Source organism: Macrotis lagotis, chromosome X (assembly GCF_037893015.1).
Source record: "Macrotis lagotis isolate mMagLag1 chromosome X, bilby.v1.9.chrom.fasta, whole genome shotgun sequence".
NCBI lineage: Eukaryota > Metazoa > Chordata > Mammalia > Peramelemorphia > Peramelidae > Macrotis > Macrotis lagotis.
In genome coordinates, this window is record NC_133666.1 from 644,683,710 (window position 1) to 644,705,804 (window position 22,095).

Consider the following 22,095-nt stretch of genomic DNA (forward strand, 5'->3'; position numbering starts at 1 on the left):
GTCTTGTCACTTCATTTGGCAGAAAGAAGGAATGATTTTTAAATAAAGATGTGACCTTAATGGACATTATGAGCTGGAGGAACATAGGGAGGTGATTCATTAGTGAACACAGGGAAGTGATTCATTTCACTTTAAAAACTAGGAGAATTATTTTTGCAAATAAACTAGAACAAGAATTCAAATCTTTACCCCACTGTATGCTAAACTCTGAGAGAGGACTTCTCTTGAGGTGCAAGAGAGGAAGAAGAATGGAAAGGAGAAGCTGCCCTTAGAAGGAAATTTTTTTAATTGAATTTTATTTTACTTTTTCAATTACATGCAATGGTAGTTTTTCAACATATATCCATTAGCAAATTTATGAATACCACATTTTTCTACACTCTCCCCCCTCCCTATGACAGCAAACAGTCTGGTAAGTGTTGTACTTGTACTTTTGTGTTTAGCATATTTACATATTAGATATATTGTGACTGAGGAATTAGAACTAAGGAGAAACAAGAAAAATATGAGAAAGGAAGGAAAAAACATTAAAGAAGTTTTAAAGTCCCACCACTCTTGGTTTCTTAAAGAACAGTAGTACTCCAAAACATTCATATGCCATAAACTTGTTCAACCATTCCTCAATTGACGGACATCCCCTCAATTTCCAATTCTTTGCCACTACAAAAAGAACTGCTATAAATATTTTTGAACATGTGAGACTTTTTCCATTTTTTTATGATTTCTTTAGGTTATAGACCCAGTATTGGTATAGCTGGATCAAAGGTTTGATTAGTTTTATTGTTCTTTGGGCATAGTTCCAGAAGGAACTTTTGAGGGGGAAAGTATCAGGACTTTGAATAACAGAATGGGAAAAATGAATGTTGATTCAAAAATTGTTAAAATCAGGTAGTTGGGACAGCAAAGGTCTAGAGATTCTCTCTAGTGTCCCACTGTTCTGGTTCCTCTCCCTCCCTCCAATTATGTTATAGATGAGGAAACAGATTAGATGACTTTCCTAAACTCCCTTAGCTCTTTATAAACAGTATCAGGTAGTCAATAATGAGCAAGACAAGAATGATCCAAAACCTGTAGGGGAAAAGTAGAAATCTTCAACATGGAGAAAAGGGTCCTGTAGGAGAAATAGAGTGATTTTCTCCCTCTCGGTTGCCTTTCCCCTTGTGATTTAGGACTGTAAGATTATCTCCTAGTAATAAACCTTTTACTTTCTTGATGGGGGGGCTAGGGGAGGGTTGTATTTTTTTAAATGAATATAGCCATCAACAAACAAATATAGCCATCAACAAACGGGAACATTTCAGTAACCAAAAGAATCAGAAAAAGAGAATGGTATGTGAAACTTGAACTTTTGTTATATATGTATTTATAAAACATATTAAATTTAACAGTGGTAACAAAAAGTTGTTTTGTTTGTATTCCATTCTGAATTTTTTTCTTTTGTGTATTTTAATGAGTAATATTTTTGCCCTTTTATTTCTTTTCCTTCTTTTTCCATGTCTTTCACCACTGTCTGGCTGTCCCCATAGGTGCTTTCCCTCAAAGCAAATATAGTCAATGAATCAACATTTTCCTCTTCCATTGCATTGCCTAGTCCCCTGACTGTCATTTAATCTTACATTTTTCAGAAATAAGATAGAGATAAACTGCTTATATTGACTGATCAAACTGCAGTAACAAGCTGGCATTGCTGTGAGTGTTCTTGACTGACAGCTTCCCACCTCTGCTTTCCCTTCCCCTCCCCCAGGTCCTTAGCCTTGAGTTATTTTAGGCAAGAGTTTGAGACATTCTGGCTGCATCTGTCTTCTAGCACCTGGCACAATACTTTCAGCACTTGGGTACTTAAATATTTGGGCAAATGATTAGTTGATTTTTTTTTTGCTGTACTCAATTATACAGATTCTACATTAAGCTTCCTGCCCACCTGCTTATTGGATGCTCTGAACTCTAGTCCTGACTGACCCTCAGTGTGATTTTGGACAGGTCATTTTTACCTCCTCAGGACAATTTCCTTGTCTTTTAAAAGTTGGTGGGGGTATGGGGTAGGAAATTGTAGCTTGGGGGAAAAAAATCAGTATTTTTAAAAAACCTATTATGTGCAGGCACTGTGTTAAGCTCTTTATGAATATTTTCTCATTTCAGTATTAAGAGGACCTGTAGAATCTCTTTTTTGGCTCTAAGATCTTATATTTTTAAGTTCTTGGCAGTTGGAGAATGAAAGAGGGAGATGATAAAAGTAGCCTAGTGTCAGTATTGCAGACTGCCAGTTATTCATGGTGTATGATTAGACTTGTTCTCAGACATATTAAGCTAGATTTCCTCCAGGGCAATATCAGTGAATCTTATCCTAAATTCTTTCAGCTTTTCTCTGCTTTAGTTTGACAAGCTAATCATTTGTGCAACTGTTTTCCACTCTTTTGCAAAGCATGAACAATTTTTATGATCCTAGTCTTCTGGTTTGTTTTGGTTTGGTTTGGTTAGTCAACGAATGATTCCATAGTCAACCAAATAGACATTCAACTTTGCTCTGAGCTTTAGAAGCAGCTAAAGTGAATGTTGTCATTGCCAGTTTCCAGAGGAAAAAAAATGAAATAAGGAAGAAGTCTAATTTAGGTATTCATCGTGGAATAAATCTGTTTAGCCTTGATTTTGTTCAGCCTCCCCCTTCTGCCAAATTTACATGTAGACTCTTAAATACTGTTTCCCCGTATTTAAGAATCATTTCCTGTACTTCTCCTTAATCCAGATGGTCTGAGTCCTCTGTCCTGGGCTTTCTTTTCATAGATGTTTATTGATTTTCTTCTTTCCTAATAAACCAAAAGAGCCACATGTAGTAAATCATTAGTCAGCCAATCTGATAGAAAATGTCCTCTAAAAAAAAGGAGGGGAAGGTATTAGCTTGATTTGGAGAAAGAATCAGGCACTTTTATATTTAGATGAATTCTTTTAGGAAAAAAAAAACTTTAAAATTGGCCATTGTCATATTCTCAAGAAGCTAATTTGTTCAGTCAATCCATTTGTATTGTATTAATATATATATTTTATCTTCTTTGTTGGTTGGTAAACTTTGAGAGGACAGGGTCTAGGGCTTATCCATACTTCTGAGATAACTAGTGTGCAGAATAGAAAGTGATTGCTAGAGAAGTGCAGAGAAGTATTTGAGGTTAGAATCAGTCAATCAAATAAACACTTATTAAGTGCTTAACATGTGCCAGGCATTGTGTTAAGTGTTAGGGGTCAAAGAAGGAGGCACATGTAAGCATATACAAAATAAATTAGTAACTACAAAATATTTTTTTTTTAAGCAGGAAGACATTAGCAACTGGAGTGAGGAGAATCAGGAATGTTTTCTTGTAGGAGGTCATCCTTAGACTGAGCTTTGAAGGAAGCTAGGGATTTAAAATTTTTTTCATTGATTTTGATTTTACACAATCTTAATTTCCAAATACATTTTCTACCACCCTGCCCAGAGAGTCATCCCTTAATACAAAGAACTAAAAAGAGGAAGAAAAAAACTGTTTAGAAAAACTCTAACCAACATCATTTGACCACATATCTTGTTTTACCTCTTTAGTCTCCCACATCTGCAAAGAAAGGGAGGAGGCACATTATTTTATGTATTCTTTGGAATTAAGTTTTAAGTTTGGTCATTATATTTGTTGTTTCTTTGTGCACAGTAATATTCTATTATATTTCTGAGCTCCTGAGGGTTGTGCTATTTAGTTACAATCTGAAATTATACTAAGAATGTTACTAAAATGATAATATTCTTTGATTCACAGATAGGCATAGATACCAAGAAGGTCAATATTAGAAAGAAGGATCCAATATACTATAAAATACTTAAGAGCAACTTTTTTTTTGTAGTTGCAAAGAACTAGAAATGAGAATAGATGCCTGACAAAAAAAGAATGCCTATATAAACTGAAGCTCAGAAATACTTTTTTATATTTTATTTAAGGGTTAAGTGACTTTCCCAAGATCATACTGCTAGACAATTACTAAGTATCTGAGGTCCAATAATTCCTGACTCCAGGGTGGGTACTTGATCTGCTGTGCCACCTAGCTGCCCCATGTTTAGCAGTTTTCAAAATACTTTACAAATATTCTCTCATTTTATCTTCATTTCATGAACCCTGTGAGATAGGTACTATTATCATCCTAATTTTTACAGATGAGGAAACTGAGGCAGACACGTGAAATATCAAAGGTCAGTGTCTGAAACTAAATTTGAGCTCAGGTTCTCTTACTCTACATCTGATACTCTTTCCATTCTACCATTTAACTGCTTGGAGTTTTCTTGAATCCTTCAACAAGCAGGGAAGTGACATAGTTAGACATTTGTATGAGGTGAGAGAAGACCTTTGCATACTCAAGGGGAAAAAGAGCATTGAGTATTTCAGTAGTTCCACAAACACTGATTAAGCATGCCAGGTACTCAAAGAGATATGAAGTCAAGCAGAACCCATTCCTTGTCCTCAAGGTGATTATAGTTTAGTGAAAGGAAGTTCAGGAGGAGAACAATACTATAATAACATGTATCACTAGGGTCACTAACTCTTGACTCCTGACATTTTCACTGATCTAGTGACTTTGAATGTTAAGCAAAAGAATATTTAAACTTTATTTAGAGAGTAGGCATTCATGGAAGATTTTTGTTTAGAGGTAGGACATGTTCTTAGTCTTAGGAATAGTCTTAGGAAGATTATTTTAAATTTTTACCTTTTAAAGTAAATGTTTTATTGATTTTTTTTTTTTTTAGTTTTTTGTAAGTCAATGGAGTTAAGTGGCTTGCTCAAGGCCACACAGCTAGGTAATTATTAAGTGTCTGAGGCCACATTTGAACTCAGGTACTCCTGACTCCAGGGCTGGTGCTCTATCCACTTCGACACCTAGCCACCCCTATTGATTTTTTTTTTAACGTCAAATATCCCTCCCTAATGATTAACAACTTCTACCCCTGAGCTTCCTTTAGAATCATTTCCCCTTACAAAGAAGAATAATTCACTGGATTATACATATATATAAAAATTTAGAGCTAGAGGGAAGATCCATGTTATTTACAGGTGAAAAAATAGGTTCAAAGCAATGAGGAAATTTTCCCTAAGTCACCCAAATTAAGTTGAAGTTAGGGTTTGAACCCAGTTTTATGATGCTAGATTTCAGTACTTTTTTCCCACAATACTACACATCTCCTCACTTAGCAAAGTAAAACAAACCAATATGTGGCTTGTGTATGATAATATATATCATTCTGCACCTATAGTTACTGCCTGTCTATAGAGAGGTGAAGCTGATATTTTCTTTATTACTACTTTGAAGGCTAGTTGAGATTAGAGTTCTTTTGTTTTCTCTTTTACTTTGTCATAACATTGTTTAATCTTTCTTAATTTTGATTTTTAAAATTTTACATCATTTTATAAAAGTTTTACACATTTCTGTTTATTTCTTATAATTGTCCATTTTAGTTATAATATAGTATTACATTAATGAAGCTTTATTTTAAAAATATTGCCATTGAGCATCCATGAACAATGGATATATCTCCATTTATTCATCTTTTTTCTATATTATGTTCAATAGTTGCATTTATATAAATCCTGTCTTTGTAGATAAACTCAAGATATTTTGCAAAATATATAATATGAGATGGAATTACAAAATGGAATTATTTTAGGTGAAATTTCTTTGTCTCCATCTGCTAGATTTTGATAGTAATATAAAGAAAGATTGATGAATTTTGTGAGTAAATATCATATCTTTCTATTTTACTGAAGTTCTTCTTTTGATTAATTTTTTTGTTAAAAATCTGGAATTCTTTAAACCATATCATCTCCTTTGTGTATGCTTATTCCTCCAAATTATTTTTCTTGCCATATTGCTATAATTGGAATGTCTAGGCTTCTATTAAGGTAATAGCAGTGACATTGGGCATCCTGCTTTAATTCTGATCTCATTGGAAAAGCTTATAGCAAGTAATTACAAGTAATGCTAACTCTAGGTTTTAGATGGTTTATCAGTTTAAGCAGAGGTTTATATCTATACTTTTAAGTAGTGTCTTTTTTAAACATGTGAATACTGTGTCAATTTAGGCTTTATGAATTTTCAGATTTGTACTTTTGGCATCAATGGGATCTCTTATGATAGTTTTCACTTAGGCTATTCTAGTAACTATAGTGAATGGATTAATGAGGGAATAGATTGGAATTAAAAGAACAATTTAGGAGACTCTTACATTAGGCCTGTTGAAAGGTAAAATTGAGCAGTATGTGTGTGAGAAGAGGATGGACTGTTATGTACTGTTATGGAAGGGGGAACTGTCATCACTTAGAAGTTGATTGGCTGCATGTGATGAGAATGAAGGATGACTGGAATTGTGGACCTTAGTGATTAGAATGATAACAATGGAGGAATGGTCTATTTAGGAGAAGAGATAATGAATTAAATTTTGAACATGTCGAGTTTAAAATGTTGATAGAGGATATCCAAATGGATATTAGTGATGTGTATAATTGTCCTTTCTTCTCAGAGGATCCAAATGACATTAAGTTACACTGTGTCTGCGTGATTACACCAATATAAGCTTGGAATGCTCTACCACAGGTCAAACACAAATAGTTCTTATGAATATTTGGGTGGATTTGCACATCCATGTTTCTTTTGAGCTACTTCAGTTCTCCTTTGCTCATGAGCACAACACCTTCTCTAATGAAGGCATTCATTGGAGGTCCTGTGCCAGTGTCTCCCTTTCATGTAGTCAATTGCAAATTTTTTTAATTTAGCATTTTATTTTATCCCAGTTACATGTAAAAACAATTTTTAACATTAATTTAAAAATTTTTTGAGTTCTAAATTCCCTCCCTTCTTCCCTCCCCATCCCCTCACTGAGAAAGCAAGCATTTTGATGTAGGTTATAAATGGAGTCATACAAAAGATTTCCCTAACAGTCGTGTTCTGAAAGAAAACTTAGACCTTCCTTTCCCCCAAAAAAAGAAATCTCAAGAAAAATAAAGTTAAAATAAAAGTATGCTTCAATCTCAATTCAGGCACCATCAACATTTTCTCTGGGGATGGATAAGCATTCATTATCTCAAGTTCTTCAGAGATGTCTTGGGTCATAATATTGCTGAGAAAAGTTAAATCATTCATAACTGTTCATCCTACAGTATTGCTGTTACTTTATACACAGTGCATTTCATTTTGTACATAGTGCATCAGCTCATGTGGGTTTAGGTTTTTCTGAGAATATCCTGCTCTTTATTTCTTATAGCAGAATAGCATTCCATCAGAATCAAATACCACCATTTGTTTGACCATTCCTCAACTGATGACATTCCCTGAATTTCCAGTTCCTTTTTCACCAGAATGGAGCTACTATTAGCTCACATAGATCCTTTGCTTTTTTGTTTTTCATCTCCTTTCAATTCCACAATTCTTTTTTTTGCCAAGGCAGTAGGGTAAGTGACTTTGCCCATGGTTATACAGCTAGATAATTATTGTTTGAGGTCACATTTGAACTCAGGTCCTCCTGACTCCAGAGTCAGTTCTCTCTATTGTGCCACCTAGCTGCTCCCCAAAATTTTTAAAAGAGACCTTGAAAATGTACTAGTATTGCTTTTCTTATCACCATGTGAGCACTTGCTCTGTGTGAATTCTTCATAAAAGTCTTTTAGACAAGTGTACATTTGGGATTCCAGTAATGTGTCCAGCTCATCAGAGTTACATTCTCTGCAGTAGAGTTTGAATGCTTAGCAGATTAATAGAGAAAGAACCTCAATGACTAGTACTTTTCCAGCCAGGTGACTTTCAGAATTTTCTAAGACAATTTAAATGAAAGTGGTTCAGTTTTTTGGCATAGCACTGGTAGAGTATTCAGGTTTCACAGGCATACAGCAATGAAGTCAACACGACTCTGTAGACCTTCAGTTTGGTAGTTAGTCTAATACTTCTTACTCTCATACTTTCTTTTGGAGATTCCTAAATACTGAGCTAATTCTGACAATGTATGTCAACCTCATTATCAATGTGTATCTCCCTGGAAAGTTCACTGCCACGATAGTGAACTTATATCCACAGCATTCAGAACTTATCCATTTGCCAAAACCTGTGTCCCATGTATGCATTGTGTGGTGCTGGCCGATGGAGCATCTGTGTTCTCTTGGTGTTAATGAAGTAGAAACAAGCAGAATGTAAGTTCCTTGAGGTAAAGGAATATTTTCACTTTTTATTTGTATCCCCTGTGCTTAGGAGAATCAGTGCTTAAGAAATGCTTTTGATTGATTTAGGTTGGAATTCATAAGTGGTTTTCCATATATATATATATATATATATATATATATATATATATATATATATATATATATATATCTCTTTGGGAATCATTTATGCAGATATGATAATTAAATTGAATTACCTCAGAGGTTTCTTCTAGCTTTAAATCTATGGTCTTAAACCCCACAAGACTGTTGATGAGATCACCAGCTAAGAAAAAAATAGAGAAAAAAGAAAAAAGGTCCGAAATAGATCTTTAGGGTGGGAGAGGAGGATGAGCTAGCCAAGAAGACAGGAAAGGAGTTGTCCTTCTAATGGAAAGAGTACTCAGAAAGAGCAGGAACATGGAAATCAGTGAAAGAGCGAGTATCCAGAAAAGGGGTAGAGGGTGTATATTGTTGTTATGCTATATGAATCATTCCCTGCTTATTTTTAATTCCATTAACACTTGGACAAAAGGAGTAGCAGAGCTATTAATTGAATTTTTAAAGATGAACTTTTGACTGACCCAAATGGATTACTTTGTGCCTGTCCCAATCTACACACACACACACACACACACACACACACACACACACACACACACACACACACAGAGTCTCCCTGATGGAATATAAATTCCTAGAGGGCAATACTGTTTCATTTTTATCTTTGTCTCCTTATTGTGCCTAGCACAATGCTTTCACACATAGTAAGTTCATATAAAATGGTTGGTTGATTCTTGTCCTTTGTCATTGAAGAAGACCAAAACATCACTACATCAGAGACAAATTACAGTGTATCCCACTGTCACTGATCTGACCAGTACAAGCTTGGAATGCTCTACCACAGGTTGGGCACAGATAGTGGGCCACAAATCTGGGGTGGTTATTCTAAACTTACTAATCTTACTAACTTACTAATGCTTCCTTTGGGCTGCTTCAACTCTGCCTTGCTCATAGAGCACAGCACCCTCTCTGATGAGAACACACTATGCTGGGAGGTCCTGGGCCAGGGTCTCCCATGCTGCACAATTAGTTCTAAAGTTCTTTTTTTTTCTTTTTTTTTTTTTTTAGGTTTTTGCAAGGCAAATGGGGTTAAGTGGCTTGCCCAAGGCCACACAGCTAGGTAATTATTAAGTGTCTGAGACTGGATTTTAACCCAGGTACTCCTGACTCCAAGGCTGGTGCTTTATCCACTACACCACCTAGCTGCCCCTAGTTCTAAAGTTCTTAAGAGACCCCTTCAGGGTGATCCTGTATTGCTTCTTTTGACACCCTTGTGAACGCTTGTCTTGTGTGAGTTTTCCGTAAAATAGTCTTTTTGGCAAGCATATGTTCTGCATTCTAACAACATAGTTGTGCCCTCTGTAGTAACATTTGAATGCTTGACAGTTTAAATATTGGCTGATTGGGGAAAATGGAGACTACTTTAGACAGAACTACAGTAGATTCAGAACTGGTTAGATCAATGTACCAGAGGGTAGAGGTTCGATGTCGTTGTGGCAGATCTTCTCTGAAGTATCCTAAGGATCAGTGCTTGACCCTTTTCTTATTTAGGAAGGATAATTCATATACTGGATGACAGAATCCAAAAAGGTCTTGATAAGATAGAATGCTGGGCTTAATGTATGTAACAAGATGAAATGAGTAGGCACAAATATAAAGTCTTAAACTTGAATACAAAAAATATCTACTTAATAGATTAAAAGAGAGGAGAAGTAGGGTTAAATAGCTGTTTATCTGAAAAAAATATGGGAATTTTGCTGAACTGTGCATTTAAGATGAATCTGCAGCTACTGTGGGAACCAAGAAAACTTAGGCTTCATTAGGAGTTTAGTACCCATGATTAGGAAGGTAACAGGTTTACTGTACATGAAAGTCATATACATCTTTTTGTGTTACTGTTCGGTTCTGACTATTACAGTTTATTTTTTATTGTTTGTATTTTATTTATTTTCCAATTATATACAATAGTAGTTTCTACCTATCATTTTTGTAAGGTTTTGAATTTTACAATCCCCCCCTTTCCTTCTCTCCCCCCACCCCCACAGAAGGCAGTCTGATAATCGTTACATTGTTTCCATACTATACATTGATCAAAATTGAATGTGTTGAGAGAACAATCATATCCTTGAGGAAATAAAATAATAGACATAGCAAAATTATGTAGTATATAAGACAACTTTTTTTTTAATTGAAGATGTTTACATTGGAGGAGGGATGCTTAAAGTTACATGATAACTTTGGGAGGGGGAAATCAATCTGTTTAATTCCCAAGGGCAGAACCAGTTACAATTGGTAAATGTTTTAAAGAAGCAAATTTAGGTTTAAAGGTCTGGGACAACTTTCCTAACAATCAGACCTGATATTTTTTCTTCATTTTTTTTGTTTTTGTTTTTGTTTTGCAAGGCAGTGGAGTTAAGTGACATGCCCAAGGTCACATAGCTAGACAGTTATTAAGTGCCTGACGCTGGTTTTGAACTAAGATCCTCCTGACTCCAGGGCCAGTGCTGTATCCACTGTGCCACCTAGCTGCTCCTGTCCTTCATTTTCAAAGGGAGGTGATGGCATAGCTAGCAGATGAATTGGATTTGATTGAGGGGTGCTGTGCAAAACCTTGAACCTCATTTTATCCTCCAGAATCATTAGGGTCTAGGTGCCAGATGTAAGTCAAGACTACTGGAGGTGGTCCTGGATGTGAGGGTTAGATGACTATCCTTGGGAACTCCTCCTACTTGTCTGATTATTTGTTTTTCTTAGTTTGAACATCATCTCTATAACATGCTCCTTGACAAAGACTCATCTTAGTCTTTATCCTCTCCTCTTAAATACACTCTCTTAATGATCTTTTCATTAACCTCTCTGGGTTCAGTTATTATTTCTATTTTAATGAGTTCCATAGATGCATATCTAGCATTAATTTCTTTATCTCAAGGTCCTTTGGCATATCTCCAACTTTCTATTGGATATTTCAAACTGGATACCCTGTAGGCATCTAAAATTTAACCTATGAAAGATAATTCATTATTTTCCTTCCTAACAACACCCCTCTTTTGAATTTCTTTATTTCTCTCTATCTTCCTAACCTAGATCTTATACTTGAGGCATCAGTCTCCTTTACTTCATAGAGGCTTTCACTTAACCATATCTTGTCCTTTGTACCCTCATAATGTCTCTTGCAGCTTTTTTCTAGTCACAGAGCTGCCAAAGGCCTTCTGTCATTTAGATGATTGTCTCTCTCTTCAGGTCTCTCCCTTTTCCAATCTGTCTTTCACAGAGCTGCCAAAGTTATTTTTCTGAAGTTCAGGTTTTATCCTGTTACTCCCTTCTGCAGTATACTCTAGTGGCTCCCTAGTGCCTTTAAGCTCAAATTGAATTATCTCTGGTTTTTAAAATCCTTGACAGCTGGGCTCAGAGTACCTTCCCAGTCTTACTGTCCTTTGCTTTCTGTGCTTTAGTCCAGTAGAGCTTACCATTATTCTCATACGGGGCACTCCATGTCTAACTACCTCAGCTTTGCACAGATTCTACTTCTACTTCTTACCTGCAAGCTGCTCCTTCCTCCCTTTACCTTTTCATATCTCATGTTTCTCAGTTGCTAGTGCTAGTGTATTTTGTCTACTTGTGCATGAGTGTTGTCTCTTCCCACAGAATGGAAGCTCTTTGAGTGCAGAGACAGTTTGATTTGTCTCTATCCTCAGGGTCCAGAATAGTGTTTGATGCTCAGAGCAGAGCTAGGACCTGTAGATGACAAATTTTGCCTCTCTATATTTTTCATGATAGCACTCTTCCGAGGACTGAGCTACTTCTGAATGTACTGAATTCTACATCACTCATAATTTCAGAATGAGCATGACCTCTTTTCTGGTCTCTGATGGAAGAAATTTATGCTGAGCTTGATCTGGATGTCTTGTAGACCCTTTCTATTTTGAGATTCTCTGAAAAGTTTTTTTTTTTTTTATTTGTCTGGACCCAATGATTGAATGTACCCAATAAAGAGTGACAGTCATTGTTTTGAGACTTGTTTCAGGAAAGAAAAATGATTGTTAAAGAGTTGTTGCTACTTTATATTTCACTGTTGTATTTTTTCAGTTGTCAGCTTGGGTGCTTCCTCTACTCAGGAATTGTATCTCTAGTAGAACTGTTTGGCCTTGAAGTGCTATGGCCAGCCTGGTAATGATGTACCTCTCTTGGTATGCTTAGTCTGTTCCTGGTGTAGTAGATAGAATTCTGTTTTGGTGGAACAGTTAAGAACATGCATCCTACTGTGGAGAACATAAGACAAATTGCATACTGCAGTATGTAATCAGGAGGCTTTATGTAAAGGTCCTATATATAGTCTTAGATTTGTTTAGCCATAATTTTTTGTGCTAATATCCATTATGGATAATTGTATAAAATGAGACACCTTAAAGAGATAAAATGATTGAAGAAAAGACTGATGAAAAGGACACTCTTTTCTTTAGAACTCTAATTTCTCACAATGGAAGCACTTTCCATGGGTGCTTCAATCATTTGCCTTAGTTTTATAATCTTTAATCCAGTAACAGACTAATAATAGGTCAAAGTTTAGAACTTTAGAAAAAGTTTAGAAAGACTTTCTCTGATTCCAGCTTTCATGCTGCAGCAGAAAGAACATTTTGGGAGTCAAGGATTCTTGGGTTTTAGTCTCAGCTTTTTGCTCTCATCACTTTTGTGACTTTGTGTGAATAACTACCTAGCCTTGGACCACCTCAGTTTCCTCAGCTATAAATTTATAAGGTTGGACTAGATGAAAAACATGATGATATTTTCTAGCTTTAAAATTCTATGATTTATTGAAGGTAGCAAGAGTGATTAAAAGGAAAGTGTTAAGGTTTTATGGAAATTATATGCTGGATCTTGTCATTCTCTGAATTTTGTGTGTGTAATTTTTTCCCCACTCTTTTAAAAATGTAAGGAAGAATAGTTAGCACTTGGTGAACTGGCTTTTTTGGTTATACTTCTTTCTTTCTTAGGTTTTGGAAAGGCATATGGGGTTAAATGGCTTGCCCAAGGCCACACGGCTAGGTAATTATTAAGTATCTGAGGTCGGATTTGAGCTCAGGTGCTCCTGCCTCCAGGGCTGGTGCTTTATCCATTGTGCCACCTAGTCGCCCTGACTGTATTTCTTTTTGAAGAAAAAGTTTTAGCAAGGCAATGGGGTTAAATGGCTTGCCCAGGGCCACACAGTTAGGCAATTAGCAAGTGTCTGAGGTCGGATTTGAACTTGGGTACTCCTGGCTCCAGGGCCGGTGCTCTATCCACTGGACTACCTAGCTGTCCCTGGCACTGAATGTTTTTAAAATCGATTGGATGACTACTTGCTCCAGATATTGTAGGAAGAATTCTCTAATATAGACTCTTTGGAGATAGAGGATATTTGATTTTTGTCTTTATATCCAATGTCTAACACAGTGCCTTGCTTATAATAGGTACTTAATGAATATATATTGGGACACTTAAGTGACATAGTGAGCATGGCTAGAAGTCAGGAGTCAGGCCTCAGACACTTAGCTGTGTGTCCCTGGGCAAATTACTTCACCCTATTTGCCTCATGTTTTCTCCTCTCTAAAATGAACTGGAGCAGGAAATGGCAAACCCCTCAAATATCTTTGCTAAGAAAATCGCAAATGTTATTGGGGAGAATCAGACACAAGTGAAATGATTGAAGAATAACAACAATGAAATATATGTTGACTTGAATTGAGTCAGGCTGAACCAGATAAAATCTAACATCCCTTTAAAAAATAAGATTAAATAATTTTGAGGCCTGATTTCTAGACCTGCTGCTATCATTTGTGTGACTTTGGGAAGTTGCATTGTCTATATAGACTCCAAGTTCTTCACCTATAAAATGTGAGACGATTGGACTAGATGGTCTGAGGTCCAGAGGTCCAAAATTCTAAGTTCTTAAATTCTTTAGGAAGGTTAAGCATGTCTATTGTCCATTTTTAAAGTATAGTGCTTCACAGGGGCTGACAGAATGCTTAATCAGTGCTTGTTTATAGATTGGCTTATACTTTAGTGTTTGTTCTAGGACCCTGCTTATTATATTTGCTGATTACAGATATCTTGATGAGAAGTTGAGTCAATCAGAACTAATTGGGAATTGCAGGGAGTTAGATTTCAACTTATTATTAAGAAGAGCTTCCTCACTCCTAGAACAACCCAGTTGTAATGTTTGCTCAGGAGGGACTTGGACCCATTGGAGATAGTGGAGCAGATATGAGATGAAAGTGGATTTTTAGTTCAGTTGTGGAAGGGATTTTAGATGGTGTGGAGAGGCTGAACAAGATCATCCAGGGGTTCCTTCTGGCTTGTATTCATTGAAGTAGAAATAATATGGAAGTTTAAGCACATTTTATGCATGAACTATGATGATTTTATGAAAGCAAACCATTTTTACTAAAATAAACTCTTAGCCCTCCCAATAAGAGTGGCAACTTAGGTGTACATTTGCTATTTGCTATTGGTTCTGTTTATAAGACACAAGATGCAAAAAGCATTTATTAGGTATCTCTTTATATAAAGGCACTGTGCTTGGGTCAAAATGAAAAACAGATCCCTGCCCTCAAGAAATGTGTATCCATTCTCTGAGGGAAAGATGCAGCATTTACTCTGAAGAGTTAGAACCAGATAATTAGAATCTGAAGATAGTGAGATAATCAGATGCTTCCCTGGGAGCTGGTGACTCATGTGAAGCTTAAAGGAAAGAATAGGAAAGAAGGAGGAAGTGCACTTCAAGAATGGGTCACAGCTTGAGCAAAGGCAAAGGAGGTGGGAGATGGAATGCCAGATTTGGGGATTAGCAAGTAGACCAGTTTGTTATATGTGTACTTGATATAAAATCAGTCTAAAACTAGGCTGGAGCTAAACTTTGAAGAGCTTTAAATGTCAAGTGGAGAAGTTTGTATTTTGTTCTTTTGGTCAAAGGGAGTCACTAATGACTTTTGAGTTTGGGAGTGGCATAGTTAGAGCTGTGCTTAAGCAGTATGATTTTGGCACCTGGATGGTAGATGGGGAAGGTCCTTAGATAGTGTTTGAATGGGGGGGGGGTGCTGAATGATGTTGTGTGAGTAGAAAGGAGAGGAGAGGGTGCCCTGTAGATGAAGTGTTTTTTTTTTTTTAAGGTTTTTGCAAGGCAGTGGGGTTAAGTGGCTTGCCCAAACCACACAGCTAGGTAATTATTAAGTGTCTGAGGCTGGATTTGAACTCAGGTACTCCTGACTCCATGGCGGGTGCTCTATCCACTGTGCCACCTAGCTGCCCCGATTCTTTATTTCTTAAAGCATATTTTTTAGCACTATGGAATGTGAAAGGGCCAAAGAATTCTTCTATTTATTTTGATGATGATGGTGATGATGTTTATCCTTCCTTCTCAAAGGCCACACATCAGGGAAGTGATGCCATGATAAGCCAATGAATTGAATTTGAATGAGGGGTTCTGTGCTAAATACCAGCCTTACTTTCTTCTCCAGAGCTGTCTGGGTCCAGTGATCAGATATGGATCAGGATGACTGGAGATGGTTCTGGCCTTTAGGGAATTAGGGTTAAGTGACTTGCCCAAGGTCACAGAACTAGGAAGTGTCAAGGTGTCTGAGGCCAGATTTTTAGGTCCTCTTGATTTTAGGGCTTATACTCTATCCCTGCATCACTTAGCTAATTTGATAGGTTAATGATCTGAATTAGTTCAAGGCCACAAGTTTTCCAGAGTAACACGCCAGATAGAGTAGTTGCCAAATACTAATGATTGTGAACAAGAGGAAGAGTATGTTTTCTCCACCCTGTCCAATTTTTATAGCTCATTGACAGTAGTTGGAAAGTTTCTTGCTATCTCTCAGATAAGGTTTTAGATGGTCAAGGTTTGGTATTGATTGGATATTGCATCAATAAATGCTTCCTTAAGTCTCCAGTGACACCCAGAGCATTACTAAGATGTGGTCCTAATAGGAAGCTCCTGCCTGTGACTTTTGGGGCTTAACTAAAAATGACAAACCTAGCCCAGATAAGTAGACATTTTAAAAACTTTGTAACGTCTTAACACTAATTTTATTGATTTTTTATATTCGTTTACATTTCTAAATATCTCCTTCTGCACCTCCCATAGTGAACTCTCTGTAACTAAAGAATTTTTTTAAAAAAGGAACAAAAGGAATTATCATTAAACCAGTCATCATTTTCATTAACTCTTCCTCATCCTTGGTTAACTAAGACAAAGTTTCTTTTAATTTTACCTATATTGATTTTTTTGTGAAAAAACTTCAATTTTATGTCATCAAAATCATATGTTTTATCTTTTATGAGGGGCAGCTAGGTGGCACAGTGTGAATAAGTGCTGATCCTGGAATCAGGAGGACTGTAGTTCAAATACAACCTCAGACACTCAGTAGCTGTGTGACCCTGGGCAAGTTACTTCACTTTTTGCCTCAGTTTCCTTATTTGTAAAATGAGCTGGAGAAGGAAATGGTAAGCTATTCCAGTATCTTTGCCAAGAAAACCTCAAATGAAGTTACAAAAAGTCGGATATAACTAATTGATTAAACACAGCCAATTTTGTGATCTTGTAACTAGCCTTTATCTGGTCAAAAATTCATCCTTTATCCAGAGTTGCATATTGTTTTCCTCCTTCTGATTTATTTGTGATGTGTGGCACTTTTGTTATCTGGGTCATATACCTGATTAAAGCTTATTGTTTAAAGATGTGAGATCTTGGTCCAAATCTAATTTCTGCCTGTGTACAATGGGTTTTGTTTCACAATGAATTTAATTGCTTAGGTCTTCTTTTTTTTGCCATTTACCTTTGTAGAGAGCAGATTTCCCCAAATAACCCTATTCTTTTGTGCCTATCTTGTAAGCTACCAGCCTTGTCTCTCCTCATCAACTGGGAACCTATTAGACCTACACTAATTCTCCTTCAGTTGCTTTAGTCATTTAATCTACTTTAGCCTTTTGGTAATGATGACTATAATTAGAGCTGCTTTCACCACTCTCCAAATCTATCTTTCTGCAAATTAAATAGACCCTTCCCTTCTTTATCTGGAGGTCACTGGAGCTTTGTATCCCTTGAAAAGGGGACTACTGTTAAATGCTTAACTTTTTCTGTGATAACATGACCATTTCCATTTCTTGCCTTTTCAGAAATCAAAAATTTCCTTTTGATAAATTTATATATCTCTGACCTCCAGACTATCTGTTAACTATTCTTGGCATAAACAAATCAAATGTGATATGGAATAAGAAGCCTGAGCTTTTTGAGGTAGGTCCTTGTTCATCTATTACTGTAATGTAGTAATTTTAAGTGAAAATGGGTACCTAGACTGTATTATTGGAGGAAAGAAACTGAGCAGGATCTTGCTTCTCTTGTTTTATAGATTCTTTCTTGAAGAGCTCTAGGCTAATGGGCTATCAGGGATTCACTGTGGGAAGGGATGGTAGAGATCATCTAGCCAGTCTTCTCCATTCATCATGCAGGTAATGATGTAGTTCAACAAACATTTTATTGGTTAGTCAATCACTAAGCATTTATTAAGTCCCTACTATGTGAAGTGTCTGCTAAGGGACTGCACTTTGCCTGTATCAAAGGAAGCAGTGTAGTATAGTAGAAAGGTCTGGAAGTAGCCTCAGAAGGCCTAGGTTATAGTCATGACTAAGTCACTTGTGACTTAGTAGATCCTATAACCATTCATATAAGAACTATCTTCCTCTTTTGCTCCTACACAGAGACTTGCTGAATGAAGGGAGAGAAAAGCATACAACCATTCTGACTGGTTCTCCTAGAGTTTGATGTTATACAGCCTTTGTTGGACTCTTATTGCTGCTAGATAGTCTCCTTTATCTCCTTTAATAACTCATTCTCTACAATGGCAAACATTTTGACTCCTCAAAATTTCCATGCCTCCCTCTCCTACAGTGCTCTCATTTGAGAACCTAGACTTAGATTTTTTTTTTTTACAACTGAGGCCATTTGCTATGAGCTACCTCTTCACTTGTCTTAACCCATTATCACCGGAATGCCTTTTGTCCTTATTTCCTCCTTAACCCCTGCTTCAAATGAAGAGATGGCCTTACTCCTTACCAAGATTGACCCCTCTGTTTACACAAGCAATCCCATTCCAGTCCTTCTCTTTTATCAGATTGCCCTCTTTGTTATCCTCACTTTCTCACTTACCTTCAATCTCTCCCTGATTGCTCAACTGCCTGCAAACATGACCATGTCTCCCTTATCCTCAAAAAAGCTCTCATTGGATCATTCCATTCCCAGTAACTTTCATCCTATATCTCTTCTGTCCTTTGTGGCTAATCTCCTTGAAAAAAGCCATTTACAAAGATCCCTTCACTATTTTTCCCCTCTCACTTTTTTAACCCCTTACATCCAGCTTCCTGCTTCATCATTCCACTGAAATTACTCTTTCCAAAGTTACTAATGATCTCTTGGTTGTCAAATCCAATGGCCTTTTCTCAGTCCTCATTCTTCTCCAGCCTTTGACCCATTGATTACCTTTTTCTCCTTGATATTCTCTTCTTTCTAGGTTTTCAGGGCATCATTTTCTCTTGCCTTTCCTTCTCACTTATTTTCCATTCCTTCTCAGTTTCTTATGCTGGATCCTCATTTAGATCATGTCCTCTAAACATAGGAGTCTCACAAGGTTCTTCTGTCCTGATTCTATATTACTTTACTTGATCTCGTGCTTCCATGTATTTAATTACCTTCTCTGTACTGATGATTCTCAAATCTACCTATTTCTTCCCTAACCTGATGACTTCCAGTCTTAAATCTCCAACAGCTTGCAGATAGCATCTTGATGTCTAGTAGACATCTTAAACTCAGCATGTTCAAAACTAAACTCATTCCTTTCTCTCAAAATCTCCCCTCCCTTTTGATTTCCTTATTACTAAGAAGCACCACTATCCTTCCAGTCTCAGACTTGAAACCTAAGGTGTCATCCTTAGCTCCTTACTCTCTCCTTCACCTCCATCTCCAATGTGTTATAAAGGCCTTTTGATTTCACCTTTCTGACAGTTCTCTAATGTGCCCCCTTTTCTCTTCTTGACACTGACAATCATCACCTCACTCTGAATTATTAAAATAACCTTCAGGTGGATCTCCTATATCAAGTCTCTCCTGGTTCTGGTCTACCCTTCATTTAATCTTCATAGTAATTTTCTAGCCATATCACCCCCTCACTCAATAAACTCCAGTGGCTATTTATTATACTTCCAGGATCAAATACAAATCCTCTGTTTGGCATTTAAAAGTCTTCCTAAACTAACCCTCTCTCTTCTTACTTCCTGCCCCATATTCTTCAATCCAGTGACACTAGCTTCTTTTCTGTTTCTTGATCAAGACACTTTATTTCTCAGCTACTGGCATTTTCCTTGGCTGTTCTCTAGACCTAGAATGTTCTTCCTCCTCATGTCTACCTATTTTTCTTTACTTCCTTTAAGTAGCAATGAAATTCCCATCTTCTGTAGGAAACCTTCCTTAGTCCTTAATTTTAGTGTTCTTCCTCTTGTAATTATTTCTTATTTATCCTTTTTAATTCATTTGTATTTATTTGTTTTCTTGATGTTTTCCCCATTAAGACTGGGCTACTTGAGAGCAGGAACTATCAGTTGTCTTGCCATGTATCCCCAAAGTTTAGCAGACTCTTGGAACACTGAAGGCTCTTAATAAATGCTTGTTGACTAACTGGACCTCTGGTCCTCATCTATAAAATGGGTATTATACCTTCAGTACAACACAGGATTGCATCATGATGTTAATAAGCTTTTATTAGATATTTTCAATTAATTATCTTTGCTTGGTATTATGAGTCGATTCTAGGGGAAATAGACTAAAGACCCTAGGAGAAAGAAGACCTGGATTCTTCTAATCCTATATTTTGTTAATAATTCATTAGAAAAGCTCCTTTTAAGTGCTGAGCAAATAAATAGCAGACTTCTCAGTGTTTGGTTGATGTTAGTGTGTTTATTTTTTTTAAACAAGTGGTTTATTATTCATTTAATAGTAAACAGCACAACTGATTGAATGTGATTTTCAACATTTATATGAATTTTAGTACATAAAATTCCATAACTTTTAAATGATCACTTCATCACAATTTTTTCTCCACTTTTTGTGGACAGCATTGGTCATTATTAGGATGTACTCTTTTCTTTAGTTTATGCTTTTTTCACTTTACATCATTTCATAAAGATTTATTTTGTTCATATCTGTTACTAATTTTAGTTACTCCTATTCTTTGCACGTACAAATAATGTTGCTTTAAAAATTTTTGAAGACACTGGAAAAATGGGAAAAAAATTAAATAACCCCTTCAGGGTATATTTCCAATATTGGAATTAATGGATGAGAGGTTATAATTAATTGATATCTGTTTACAGGCTTTCCAGGCCTTCCAGATTTTACTTTCATTTTTTAAAATTATTTTTTGCCATTTTGATAAATTTGAAGTCAAAGCTCAATGTCCATTAATTTGTATGTCTGATTATTAATGAGGTTTGTGTATTTTTAAAAACAATTAACAACCTGAAATGGTTCCTTTTTTATTTAAATTTACATTTTAAAATTTGTTTATAAATTACTAAAATTGTCTTATTGTAAGAGTAAACATAATCCTTTCCTCCCCCTACAAAAATAAAAAACCTCATGAGAAATAAAATGAAAGAGGAAAAAATTGTGTTACACTCTGTGTTCAGATACCATTAGCTCTGTCTCTGGGGTGGGTGGCATTCTTTATCATAAGTCCATTAGAGAAGTTACTTCCAGATTTTTCCACAGTTGCTGTTGCTGTTGCTGATTGTAATTCCCTCCATCCATTCCTCCCCACTCCATTTATTATATTTTCTCTCTCCTTTCACTCTGTCCCTCTTCAAAAGTGTGCTGTGGGGCATCCTAGTGACGCAGTGGACAGAGCGCCATCCCTGGGGCCAGGAGGTCCCAAGCCCACATCCCAGAGATCAAACAACCATCCAGCTACGGGGTCTCGACAAGCCACCCAATCCTACCACCTTGCTAAAAGTAAAAAAAATTTCTTATACCTGACTATCCTCTCTTCTATCACCTACATCCCCTGTCCCCTTTCTCCCATCTCCTTTCTCTCCTTTTTCTTCTAGATTTCTATACCCTATTAAGTGTATATGTTGTATCTTTTCTGAGCCATTTCCAATGAGAATGTAGTCTCCTTCAATCCCCCCTCACCTTCCCCCTTTCTATACCATTGCAAAAGCTATTTCTTGACTCTTAGGGTTTTTTAAGGGTTTTTTTTTGCAAGGCAAATGGAAATGGCAAATGGCTTGCCCAAGGCCACACAGCTAGGTAATTAGTAAGTGTCTTGAGACTGGATTTGAACCCAGGTACTCCTGACTCCAGGTCCTGTGCTTTTGTCCACTGCGCCATCTAGCCGCCCCTCTTGACTCTTTTACATGAAATATCTTAGCCTGTTCTCCTTCTCCTTTCCCTTTCTCCCAGTACATTTCCTTTTCACCCATTGATTCCATTTTTACAATATATCATACCTTCAAATTCAGCTCCCTCCTGTGCCTTGTCTATATGCTCCTTCTAACTGATCTATTAAATGAGAAGATTCATATGAATATTATCAGTATCATGTTCCCAGGAATACATGCTGTTCAACGTCATTAAATCCCTCATAGTTTATCCTTCCCATCCACCCTCTCTACCCTTCACCTGAGTCCTGTACTTGAAGATCAGACTTTTTAATAAGCTCTGGCAGTTTCAACAGGAACATTTGAAATTCCCCCGATTCATTGAAAGTCCATCTTTTCCCCTGGAAGAGAATGTTGAGTTTTGCTGGGGAGTTGA

At 36.5% G+C, this 22,095-nt stretch overlaps 1 protein-coding gene across 7 annotated transcripts in view; it reads left to right on the forward strand.

Moving 5' to 3' along the window:
* STK11 (serine/threonine kinase 11) overlaps positions 1-22,095 on the forward strand; it is a 178,549-nt gene that overhangs the window by 7,675 nt on the left and 148,779 nt on the right. The window contains exons 2-3 of one of the 7 annotated variants that reach the window (XM_074204532.1): positions 17,409-17,526; positions 17,642-17,741. The exons of 5 other annotated variants lie outside the window; for them this stretch is intronic. In XM_074204532.1, coding sequence (XP_074060633.1) covers positions 17,668-17,741 — 74 coding nt within the window. In that variant the 5' untranslated portion in view covers positions 17,409-17,526; positions 17,642-17,667. Of the gene's footprint in view, positions 1-17,408; positions 17,742-22,095 lie in introns of all 7 variants that reach the window. One more of the 7 variants, XM_074204533.1, reaches the window with a different exon arrangement.